Source organism: Xenopus laevis, chromosome 9_10L (assembly GCF_017654675.1).
Source record: "Xenopus laevis strain J_2021 chromosome 9_10L, Xenopus_laevis_v10.1, whole genome shotgun sequence".
Classification (NCBI taxonomy): domain Eukaryota; kingdom Metazoa; phylum Chordata; class Amphibia; order Anura; family Pipidae; genus Xenopus; species Xenopus laevis.
Genome location: NC_054387.1, coordinates 1,126,767 through 1,140,151, shown reverse-complemented (window position 1 = coordinate 1,140,151; position 13,385 = coordinate 1,126,767). Strand labels below are relative to the sequence as shown.

The window sequence follows — 13,385 nt, the reverse complement described above, 5'->3', positions numbered from 1 at the left end:
CTCCATGATATACTAGTAGAATCTATGCTTCAGAAATGGTTTTAAGAAAAGGTTCTTGACCAGTTGAGTTATATTCCTTTGTTTCAGACCTGGGGTTGGGTTGGACTTGTGGATCTGTATGGATGACCTGGTTTATTTAGAGGTTCTTTGCCTTTGGCATGTGTAATAACGTCTGGTGCAAGGCATTTGCATTAAAAGGGACACGGTATATTAATGTCAGGAGGTTGACTGAAGAAGATATCTGCTTACCTCACTGGCTCATAAATACCCATTGAACAAAGGGACAGGTCCAGACAGCTCCATGAAAATGTATGACTTTCAGGAATGCTTCGCTCATTCTTCTCCTTTCTCACCGCAGGGACCTGCCGATTAATTCCAGTGGCATAACATGTTAAACTTTTTAACCCATGGCTATAGCAAAAATTAGAATATACTTTATATGATTAACTATTCCGTACTTTCTTTCTTATGTTTCTGAAGAAACATGTTCACACTGGGGAATGTCCAAAGATGTATTATTGTCAATAAATCATGATCAGTTGTGAAATTATCGTATTTCCACCACTCTCTCATAGACAGGCCCGGATTTGTGGAAAGGCCACCAAGGCCTAGGGCGGCAGGACTTTAGGAGGCCGCATGCTGCCCAACCACACCTACTTGGGATGTGTAGGAGATACAATGGCAATCCACTGCTCAGGTCCCAATTATGAACATAGAATAAAAGGAAGGGGACAGGGGGCGACGAACAGCAGCGGGCCTAGGGGTGCCCGCTATGTAAATCTGGCCCTGCTCATAGAAGAACACACAGGGGAAAATTACATTTATATCCTATGCCATCAGAATGTCAGGAACTAAAATATGTGCCTCATATATCTGCTTTGCCCAGTTGCAAAATACCTGTCAGTTCTGCCTTATCTGATTCTACTACCTACAAGAGTCATGGCACACTGATAAAAAAAGTAATTGTAGCCATGTTAGTAACACTTTTTATACATTTAGTAAGTTAGGGTAGTATATATGAACAAGGATATCTTCTTTACAATACCAGTGCAATAAAATCAGAGATAAGAAATCAAGGTAATTAGCCATAAAACATTATTTGGATGGTCATAAAGGTCCATCAGGCACTTACATTTCCTAGGAAAATTTTACTATACAGTGTAATAATGAAGTCATCATTTGTGTTATCTATCTGCACAGGCTATAACCACACTCCAGAGGAAAACTATCTCCATCCATTGTCAGTAGGCCATGACCCTAGTGATGTTAGATGTTCACTGAGCCCCTAGACTATTTGTTCTTAGACTGTGGTACTGGCTTCATTTTAGATGGATCAAGAGATTAGATAGGGGGCCCTGTCTGGAAGTTAACTAGGGAGAGATTTGGTGTAAGGGCTTATTTATTGGATATCCTATAGCTGTAACTTTGTTGTGAGCCTTCATGCAATTGTTTGAAGATTAGACCAAGGCACCTTCGCATTTTAAAAGCTGTGACCATTCAGCCTGAGAACATGGAACACTTATGGATAACTGAAACTGCAAGATGAGCTTATAGTGCAACAGCAGCTCAGTGGTTGCTGCTATACCAATAAGTATTGGCCTGATGGTGATTTCCCTGAATTATACTGTAGGTGCCTCGACAACCAAGCAAAGGTTCTGAGGGTGGCATGACCCATACAGTTTAGTTTAGTGAAGTTAAGTTTGGTGAAGGGTCCAGTTACTTTTATTTATGCCATTGTTTAATATTTCCATTAAACAAATGGGAAAATATGATCTCCAATATATAAGCCTACCCCCTACTTCCTAAAATATAACCTTTCAGCCCATGTGTCAGCCAGTAATATAAGATCGATCAGATAACAAAAATGCACAAACTAGCATATTAAAGTATTAGTTCCTGATAAGAACAGTGTTCTAAACACATCCTTGTAATAGGGAGTGCCTGAGATATCAGGCTTATTCGTTGAGCCCTGCAGCTCAGAGTGTTTGGATTGTACCTGGGTGATTTCAGAATGACTCAATGGGCAAGGTCAGTGGTTCAGCTTCTGCCTGAAGAAAGATATTCTTAAACCGCACTGAAGCTTAGGGAGATTTTGATCATTGAAGATGCCAATTTTCACTGCACTTATTGTATAATTTGCTAGGGATGCTAGTATACCATCTATTCACACAGGTCGCACCGTGGAGGTCTCTCAAGGTCCCTACAGCAGCCTGTGCCAAACTGATGCAGGAAATTTACACCTAAAGAATCAGACACACACTTCATTTTGATGCTGAATGGTGGACATGACGCCACCTTGATTTATGTAATCGAGAATTTTTAGCATTATTGTATGCGTTTCACGTTGAAGCTCAAGTGCACAAATTGTGACACATAACAACTGCATCACATCATTCACTCAAGGCTGCAATGACACTGAAATGAAACAAATGAAATGATGGTCATAGCTGGTACTTTGAGGGTAGCCCTACCTTGAAATTAAGATACCAAAGATGCGAGGAATGTAGAAAAATACATGTACTGTGGATGTTAACAGTGATATTAGCAGAAGAGACAGCAGGACCAGCATCTGCTTGGGGGGATCGATTAACAACCATTGGCAAACAGATACTTTAGGTCAAACAACTCACAGGAGACCCTAATTTGGATATTGATGTGTTTGTCAAAGATGGGCAATGGGCTCTTTAAATTCTTCTGCATGAAGTAAAGCGTTGCTGTTTGCCTTCACTGCTCCTAATCCTCTTTGGTATCTTTCCATCTCTCAGGAACAAAGGCAGGGTAAAGGCTTGCCAACACCCCTACAATGACTGTTCCTTTTATTCTTGTGATTGTGTGTGTTCACTGCTCAGCCTTATCCTCTTGTTTATTTATGATTGAAATATTTCAGGTTATCAGAGTGTCAAGATTAATAATCCCTTTCAGTGCAGAATGATGCAAGTTAATTGAGCAATCAGGCACTTCCGGTTTTTGCTTTTAGTTTATGGAGCCCATGTGCTTTAAAGAGGTCAGATCTTTGGCAAGAAGAATTGCCCTTAGCAGAGGAAGTCTGTATGGGGAGGCCAACAGTAGGGTAAGTTGCAAGGCAAATCAGGGACAATCCCTTCCACACTCATGTTGATTGGCTAATGGGTAACAGGAGCGGTTAATAAAAGGCAGATGCCAAAACTGTACCTGTCAGATCACCCTGTGGTGTCTAACTGAGGGGCAGATCTTATGGGGACAAGTGGCAACTGCTGAGATGGCAACATGGGTCAAACTGAAAAGTTCTTCAAGTCAGTATGTTAATCTTAATATAATGGTTGCAGTGGTCTTTCTGCCTCTGTTAATGGTTTCATTGTTTTATATGTTCAACAGTGTCAAATGGATTTTGAGGCCCAGTTTTGCACCCCAGTAAAACTACAGAAAATGAATGGCTTAAATGGGCAAAGAACAGGTCTCTAGATTATCCCAATGTCAGATGATCTGTAGACAGGGGCGATCTGTGGGCTGCTGCCGCCCCCTTCTCCCATTCCATGCTTAAAAGTTTAGCATTCAAACAGAGCGAATTTCCAGTTTAAAAAAATGGAAATTCAGCTCTTAAAGTTACAGGAGGCGACTTTTTGGAACCCCTTGTAAGGTGCTCACCTTGTCTCATGGCAGAAACGGCCCTGTCTGTGGACATCTCAGAGAATCTCATTGCCATTATTGCATGCACCCAAGAGCTTATGTGCCTGTTATGAACGGTTACTATACTGCCCACCAAGCCAACTGGAACAGTATCTTCTCAGGGGCTGCCAAGGGTACCTACTGCATGATTGGTGTCTACGTATATCAACTGACTCCGTTGACTGTATCTTCTCATGTGGGACTAAATCACAAAATTATGGTGCCCGGGGATTTATGTTGCTCTGTCACATGAGACATTAGAATATGTTGGTGTGCTTTATCAAGCTCCTGGTGGCCTCACAAAACAGTCTAGTCTATCCCTTTAAAAGAAATATTTATATATGATTATGGGATTATTGACTAAGGTCATGGTTTAGACCGAAACATCAATTTCATAACATTTTCCCCCCTTTATTCAAATCCTGTGACTGTGGCTTTCTTTCTATGATTATTGTTGGATTACAATTTAGCACCAAGGTGATTTTTCTGTTAATACATCCTATTTAAGTAAATTACAATTTCAATAAAGTAATACAAGAAACAAGTTGCTTTTAAATGCTTGGCCCAAAAACGTGAATTTATTAAGACAGCTGAAGCATGTAAACTAGTGAGGTTAAGCAAGAGAATTTCTAAAGCATCATCATTTTCTAGGGACTTCTGGTCTCAAGGTGCTCGACCTTTACTCTGGCAGTGGAAAGAGTAAGGGATTCCTTGTGTGATGTTCTCCTCATAAGCTTTTTCTGCGCGATTAGTGAAGGTGGGCTTGATTGCAGGCTGTCTCAGGTCCACAAGTGGCCTCACTTCCCTCCGATTTTAGCTAAAAATAAATAAATATGTTGAGTTTTTGAAACTGTTTTACAGATTTAAGTGTCAGATATGGACTTTTTAATTGCTGTTGGCTGAAAAGATGTGTAAGATGTGCTTAAGGTCAGAGATATTGGCATTAGGCAAGCTGCAAAGCATGTTTTACTTGAATAAACCACAATCATTTTTGGAATATATGCATGCAATAGGTAAAGATAACCCCATTATTTAAATAACTGAAATGCAAGTTGCATCTACACAAAAGTAATTTTATGAAAAATTATCCATGTAATGTTATTTTAAATTCATCTCCTTTACTTATTTTAAGATCAAATGTGCTTGATGGGGGAAGAATGATCTTAGGAAGTAATGTTCTTACACTTTGTGAGCTGCTGGAAATAAAGCCAGCGGGGTACCAGCAAACCCCCCCCTGGGACCTGGCCCCCCTGAGCTCTTCCTGCTTCCAGTCCTGCTATCTACCACCAGTCCCGCAGAGGGGAGGGGCATGTAGGTGTTGACCAGAGAATGCGGTGATGGCGGGGCGGATGGTAGGGGGCTCTAGAGGTAAAGTTCTAATTTGGCCCAGAGAGAATCATTCCACACATTTACAGAAAGTTCACTTTTACTGCAAGTTTCTGAACGAAGTAGATTAATTCATTTGCACCTGAAAATTCAAATGGGACTTTTTCCTTATCTCAGTTGAATACCCCTTTATCGCTGTAGAACAGTGATCCCCAACCAGTGGCTCATGAGCAACATGTTGTTCTCCAGCCCCTTGGATGTTGCTCTTGGTGTCCTCAAAGCAGGGGCTTATTTTCTAATTCAAGGCTCGAAAACAAGTTTTAATTGCATAAAAAGTAAGTATAGTGCCAGTCCACATAGGGGCTACCTAAATAGCTAATCACAGCCCTTATTTGGCACCCCAGGAACTTTTTTTCATGCTCGTGTTGCTCCCCAACTGTTTACATTTGAATATGGCTCATGGGTAATAAAGGTTGGAGACCCCTGCTGTAGTACATCCTATTGAACCCAAAGTTTGCAATGTATTGTGGTTCAGAAAGCGCCCCTCTTGCACTAGCAAATGTTTTCATGCACACACCAGCAGGAAGCAATTGGGCCGCAGTATAACATCACCTCATATTATTAGGTATGATGTCAGCTAAAGGAGGAGAATGCTCTTACCATCGTTATGTGTTCCTCCACCAATTCTGAGGGACAAAGAAATCACAGCAAAATGACATAATTTTAGAAAATGTCATAAGGAAAATTGACTAGTTATAATACAATCCTTCCTCGCAATAACTCAGATATTAACTAACGGGAAAAGCCTTACAAGGCTGGTATTGTTACCCATAACACTACCACAACACTTACTCATGCCCTTCTAGTAGCTGACGATAGGTACTGATCTCTTTCTCCAGACGGGTCTTGATGTCCATGAGCATCTTGTATTCGTGGTTCTGCCGCTCCATGTCACTTCGGAGGTCCGCAAGCTGTGCTTCTAAGCTACTGATCATGTTCTGTATATGCGATAGCTGGGCTCCATAACGGGCTTCTGTTTCCCCAAGTGTGTTTTCCAATGCGGCTTTCTGTAATCAAAGATGGAGGATCTCAATAAATGCAATACTGCACCATCTGAAGTATCATTCTGTGGGCAAAGGAATGGATACCATACACAGGCCCACACACAATACGGATGTCTTTCTGTTATTCAATTTGTTGAGGCCATCAACCAGAACAAATGGAACAGCAGGATGTGAAGTCTTGACTTCCTTATCTGCCAATGGCACATACACTGGTAGATAATCTGAATTGGAAGATTTAATTAATTGAAGCAAAAGTATAAACAAGAACCAAGCATGACTAAAAAAAAGCCTATACAAACCATGCTGAGCTGTGACTGCAGTTCTATTTCCAGGCCCTGGATTGTGCGTCTCAGGTCTGTGATCTCCGATTTGCTGGTCTGAATCTGTTCTGTATGGGTTGCCACTTCTTTGTTCAACTCCTCGGACTGAAAAAAAAAGGGGAACGTTCATTTAGACAATTAAATTATTGTGATAGGCCTTTCAAAGTTTCAAGTATTCATTACAGCTTATCAACCTTTAAAAAGGAGAATTTACTTAGCTATGTTGCTATAACAGAAGAAAAAGTCCATCCATTTCTACTTAGTGTCATAGACTTGCCCAATGGTTGGGCACAGAATACAAAAGTTTTAAATGTGAATCTTTAATTGAGTTGGTCTATAATTATAAAATATCTATGTAAATATTTGGTATCAGATGTTAATGAATGCAGCAAACATATTACCTGTGCGAAGAACCATTCCTCTGCATCTCTGCGGTTCTTTTCTGCCAAGAGCTCATATTGGTCTCTCATTTCTGTCAATCTCTTAGTAATGTCCACCGTTGGCGCCGCATCCACTTCAACGCTAATTTGTCCACTGACTTGGCCACGAATTGCATTAATTTCCTGCGTAGGGTTTAGGTAAACAATCCCTTTCAGTTTATTTTTATCTCTATATCACAATCACTGGTTTTCCCAAGCATGAGTTGTCTAGAACCTCTAATGAAAGCACTGAGCGATATTTAGAATTATTGCAAAGTAACTAAGCACCAGATTCCTTTTTCATCCCAATTTAAATTATTCCTTTGGTTGTTGCTCAATATAATTACTGTGTCTAGCTGTTACCTCTTCATGATTCTTCTTCAGGTAAGCCAGCTCTTCCTTCAGGCTTTCAATCTGGAGTTCCAGGTCGGTTCTACACAAGGTCAGCTCATCCAAGACCTTGCGCAGGCCATTGATATCACATTCCACACTCTGTCTGAGGGCCAACTCATTCTCATACCTTGGAGAAGCAGCACAAAGTAAATAGTTATAGAATATTGCAATACTCTGGAGCTATAGTGCCATTAAAAATGATAGAACCTTAATGAAACCATAGCCGTTGGCTGTTTCACGGTCGTGGGCACACATTATTCACAGAGGAAACAGAGGCTACTCAGTTCTCTTAGCTGACACCACTAGGGATTTCAGGTTGAACTTGGACAAGTACCAGCACAGTGTAACAGACACTGGGCTCTACACAGCACTTGTGAAATCTCATCTACACAAAACGTTGCTTGGCAGAAATTATTTCCCAGTAGATCTAGATAGAAAGATCTGAACTGAGAGTACTTTTGGAAATTAAACTAACTCATGTGTGTGGACTGATGTCTGGAACTCTGTGACCTTACTGAATTACAACTATTCAATTGTTTGTCCAGACCAACTCCCTCATTCATAATGAGACTGTATCACAGTTTATCGCAGAGATGCACAGTCCAAAGTGTAGCAAGACTTCTTTACTTCAACAAAAGACAGAAGGATGCCTGTTGGCCGTTAAGTTTTATACTTATAGTATAATACGTATAGTATTTCCTTTGATCCCTGCTCACCAAAACAAATAAGAAGATTTAAACTCACTTGGTCCTGAAGTCATCTGCAGCCAGCCTGGCGTTATCAATTTGCAACACAATCTTGGAATTGTCAACGGTGGCATCAAGAATCTATGAAGCAAACAGTTACATGGCTCAACGATGCAAGACATGAAGAATATTTGATTGGTGCCATATTGATTATGCCTACTATTTACTTCTGATTATTTCCAAATAAGCATAATTACAGCTGCTAGGATTTTGGACTGGGCTTCCTTGGGGAAACACGGCTGTACCTGACACCAAGGGACCACTGTGAAAACCATTATCTGTAAATTATATTAAATTGTAGTGGTTGGACATGGCTCTATGGTAAAAATAATGGCAATGGCCTATAAAATGGTCCACTGAGAGATTCCCTGGTACTGTTGCGTGACAGTCCAACTTTAATTCACAGAAAAACACGCTGGCTACATATTTATTATGGATCTTTCAGGCTTCTCCTCAATGAAACATTGAAAGGGATAAGTGAAATTTATTTAGGCAGTGCTTGAGGGATAGAACTGTTCAGAAACAGGCATTTAAGGCCATAAATAGATTTGACCAACCACACCCATTCCCACCCAGATGCACCTCTGCTCTGCCTTTGCCCAAAGCACCACCTACTTCCCTGTGTAAGCCATGCCCCTTTTGGGGTCTGGACACTTACAGGGGGCATAATGTCTGTAACTAATGTACCAAACTGTTTAGAGCACCAGCAATAAGACTTACTGATTTGCTTGAGTCATTTAAAATAACAATACATTTTGGGGTCATCCATGTGCTGCTCTTTATAAAGGCAGGTGCAAGTTTTACCTACATAAATGAAGCAAGATGCCTTTTTGTGGGAATCAATGCTGTGGTGACCCTCTTTTCTCCATTATAGTACGGCATCAGTTGAGCTCTTAGCAGACTCATGTTTAAATGCACATACGACAGCCCGACTACCATAAAGCTTATTATAATCTATACTTTTTCCACTAAAAAACTGCAGAGACAGACAACAGGTGCAGTTCCAATACCTAACTACATTTCCCAGCATGCCCTACAGCAGGTTAGCAAGAAGCTGCATAGAGGAAAGTACAGTTTAGCTAGAGTTAGAGTGGGACAGATTGCCTATACCTAGAATAGGTAACCTGCTCACTAGCTGTTGCTAAACCACAGCTCACAGCATCCTGTGCTGTTCTAAACCACAACTCCCAGCATCCTGTGCAGTTCTAATACACAACTCCCAGCATGTTCAGTTAAAGCTACAGAGACACAATCTGGGTGCCTAGAGTTATTTTTTTACTTCACTGCTTTAATGCCCAGATTGGACAGAGAAAGTCTGACATATAAAACATACAGAACGTTAGCACTTTTTCTTATGATGCCTGTAATTAAGCAAGTCATTAGTAAGTCTTCTAATTGCAACAGGTGCACACTCACCTTGCCTCTGAGGTCCTCAATGATTTTAAAATAATTGCTGTAGTCGCTGGAAGGGCTGGGTCCCTGCTTTTCATACCACTCCCGGATCTTCAGCTCCAAGCCTGAATTGGCGGTCTCCAGGGTGCGCACCTTATCCAGGTATGATGCCAGCCGATCATTAAGATTCTGCATGGTCTCCTTCTCATTGCCAGACAGCAGGCCATCCCCAGATACATTGACACTAAGCCCACCACCATATCCAGAACCAAAACCACTGCTAAACCCACTGCCATAGCTACCACCTCCATAGCTACCACCTCCATAGCTACCACCACCAAGGCCCCCACCTATGCCAGAGGAAACCAACCTGGCAGAAGACACAGAGATACCCTGGCCCCCATAGCCACCATGGACACTTGGGGCTTTGTAGGAAACTCTTCCAACTCCAACAGGGGCACCCAAGCCTCTGTAAGAGCCGGAGGAGCTTGTCTGGCGAATGCTGTAGGAGGTCATGGTAGCTGTGTCAGGCTTAGAGTTGCAGAACACAGGAGTGTAACTGTTCCCTCTACTCCAGCCTCCTTTTATTCCTGGCTCACTGGGTGGTGCTCTGTTGAAAGCTCTGTGGAATGTACCGGTTCCTCAAACTGATGCCAAGCAACAGCAGATACTTCTCATTGGCCTGTTGGTGTGAACTTTTTTTTCTTTTTTTTAGTAACTGCCCTTGAAATCGTTCTACTTGGACACAAAGCAAACAGGCTGCATTTTTTTCCCCTAAAGTTAAAACAATAGAGCTGATTGAAGGGAGGGAGTCCCAGGTGGAGCAGAATGGGAGGAGGGGGAGGAAGATGAGATGGGAAGAAAAAAGAACATCTGAGTGATTAGGCACTGAGAGATTACTGAGTCAAATCCTTTTTTCCCTCAGCCCACACCCTTAGCTAAACTCCTGTTAATATTCAGGCAATTTCTCTAAATATCTATCTGCTACTAAAATAAATATGTATAACATTCAATGTTCTGCAGCTTCCACTGGAAGGAAGATATTTTCCTTAAATTCCCATGTTGGTAATTACAAAGGAACTGTACCTGTTTCCTAAAAAGTTGTTTATGTCTAATATATATTTTGGAGAATGATGAACCATGTATTTTGCCAAAAACTTTCCAATTATTGTCATTTATTTATAAAACACAAGGGATATATATATATCACAGCACTAAAGAGTGTTGCAGTCCAACAAAGACCTTACACAGCAGAACTGCCAAACCCAGTTTACATGTATGTGATAATGTGACCATTACAGGATTTATGACTCTTCTGTTTATCTCAGATACACTCAAATTACCTTGGAAGATTAAAAGGCATGGGTTTCTTCTCAATTACACTTTCATAAACCAACATGCTAAATATTTGGAGTCTGTAGTGTCTTCCACTCTCTGTTTTAACCCCAAGCGCCCGTAGGAGTTCTCTCCGGTGGTAAAAGAGACACAAAGTGCCCAGGTTCAATCACAGCCTGTGGCCCCCACAACTCCCTCCTGTAATTATTGTATTCAGAGTCTTTTTTGATAGCTGAGTATATATTTGCACTGCAGTACACACCCTTTGTGTACATTCCTTTTATTTGCCCAGTACAAGAAAATACAGTACAGATGCCAAACCCTTCATGCTACATTTAAGCTGACCATAGATGCAAAGATCCGATCGTTCGAATCCTCCAATGATCAGACTTCCCCATCTCCCGACCTGCCACTGACCATTCAGATAAAATAAAGTAGAAAAGAACAGATCAGCCGATGTTCTGCCCCTGACAGCAATCGCACGATAGTTATGTCCGACCAAAGCTGGTGACAGTCTCCCACTGAAAATCATACGATCGGCAATACATGCAGAGATATTATTGGCAGCCGACAGAATCGTTTAACCTGTCCAATGACCGATCTCCGCCGGACGAAAAATGTCAGTACTGTCCACACACGGTCCGAGGATTAGGTTGAGGATTCATACGATCGGATCTTTGCGTCTATGGCCAGCTTTATACCTTACCAACAACAGAGCTGTCTTAGTGCCATTGTCCCCAAGTTCCTCCCTTCTAACACATTTTGCACCATTGGGCACTTCAGCAACAGGGTCCTTTATATTTAACAGCAAGGCAAACTGAGGGTCATTTTTAAGTCTATCTCCCCCCTTAAATTACTCTTCTGACACTCTTTCTACCTTAAGGTTTCTGTTGGTTCCCTTCATGATGTTCCATCTGTACTTCTACTCTTTCTTCCAGACACATGCACACTCTCTTTTTGGGCAGTGGTCCTTAATCTAAATAAGAGAAACAGGAGAGGACATCTGAGTGGCTCTATCCATAAGCCGGCACCCAATTATCTGTAGTCTTTGTAGAAAGCAGGGCAATCCTGCCCTGATCATTAGCTTCAGAGTAAATCCGCTTTGTATATTCTTAGTATTAAACATTCTGAATTAAAACTCTTAACTCCAATTAAAATGTACATACAATATTGGGATCTGTTCTCAGAATGCACGGACCTTGTTTTTTTTCAGGATAAGGGGTCTTTCTGTAATTCCCATTAAAACAACATGCCTTAAGGCTACTAAAAAGCATTGACACACTGAAAAGACTCTCGGTACTACCAACATTATTACAGAGGACAAAAACAAATCAGTCAAAAATTAAAAATTTTTTGTTTAAATAATACTCTTATGAGAAACAGCATTACCATACTGGATGGCTTCTTATTCTGTGTTATATTTTGACAACTTGCATTGAATGGTAATGTCCCTTTAAAGACAAACTTAAGAAAACTTGCTGAGTACACAACCCCCTATTGGGTGGACTCCATTGTCTGCTTCGGTTCATCAGTGATTTTATCTTCCAGTCGCTCCGTGTTGGAGAATGTCAGAGATAATATCTGTGTAAACATTTCATTGAAATTCTTCTATAGCCTGTGGCTTCTCGGTTGAAAAATTCTACTTTTATTCTCCACTGAAGATAAAGGGGCAATATTGGCTGAGGTTGGATGCAATCTAAGTGCACTTTTTATTATTGTAGGTGCTTATTAGAAAGGCTGTCCATGCTGGCAAAGCAATTAATGTGTTGGCTAGAATGCCCTGAATAATGAGTGGATGTACAAAATGTCACCATTTAGAAATCCAAAATATCCCTATGTGCCATAGGCCAAAGGTTCATATCTTACAAGAGAACAACACCCTGTGCGGAATAAGAACAAAATACACAGGTATTTGAGACCGCTGCAAGTCCAACACCAGAGAACCAAAATGACAGTGTGTGCTGAGGGTTGCTACATATTTTATCATTCACATTAGACAAATAAAAAGGGAACAATGAAAATGAAGGTAATAAATGGTCGCTAACACAGGATAAGAACAAGATAAAAACCTAATGTTGAAACGATGGTCACAGGGTGCACTTGGCCCGTATAACTAAATTCAACACAAAGTCAAATATTTTCCCATACTGTCGGTTGAAATTGATGCCAAAGGCAGCACAGAGTGATCCCCCGGGAACGAATGCAATCTCTCTACACATGCAGTGCATTAGGAAAATAAGAAAAGCACATTGTTTCCTTATTAGGCAACACAACCGGCTACACAACGCAGCTTTCAAGTGCAAATGTATTGGTGTTGTGTCTGTAATGTTCTACTGAGCAGTTTGTCCTTCTGCCATTCAAATGGCCAGTCTAACCCCAAACTCATTATTGCAGTACAAAGGGCACGGTGTTAGAAATTAACCAAACACTTCTGATCTCATGTTATATGCATTACTCAATCATCTAAATCAATGACAGTGGGGCTTGACACCCTAGTGGGCCTAGATCTGTCAGAGAAACCTGCCTATAGGCCATTTGATGTGATTGCTTATTTTTGGGGTAATTAAGGGTAATGAAACCCCAACTTAAGGCCAGAACAAGGCCAGTTTCCAGTGTGCATGTGCCTTGTCAGCATTCACCAACAAGGAGCCTGGGTGCAGGATGGGACCTGGCCAAGCATGGTGGCCGCCAGACTCTCTGCACTGCTCATCATTTGCCCAAGAGGTATGTGGGTCAGCAGCATAC

At 41.2% G+C, this 13,385-nt stretch overlaps 1 protein-coding gene across 2 annotated transcripts; it reads right to left on the bottom strand.

Annotated features, from left to right (window-relative positions):
• Positions 1-4,190: 4,190 nt before the first annotated feature.
• Positions 4,191-9,913, bottom strand: krt19.L (keratin 19 L homeolog). Of its 2 annotated transcripts, XM_018234265.2 has the most exons (8): positions 9,330-9,913; positions 7,912-7,994; positions 7,138-7,294; positions 6,757-6,918; positions 6,335-6,460; positions 5,824-6,038; positions 5,632-5,657; positions 4,191-4,462 (listed from the first exon to the last, which is right to left on the bottom strand). In XM_018234265.2, exons 1-8 carry the CDS (start codon positions 9,819-9,821, stop codon positions 4,443-4,445), a joined length of 1,281 nt encoding a protein of 426 aa, XP_018089754.1. In that variant the 5' UTR covers positions 9,822-9,913; the 3' UTR covers positions 4,191-4,442.
• Positions 9,914-13,385: the final 3,472 nt, after the last annotated feature.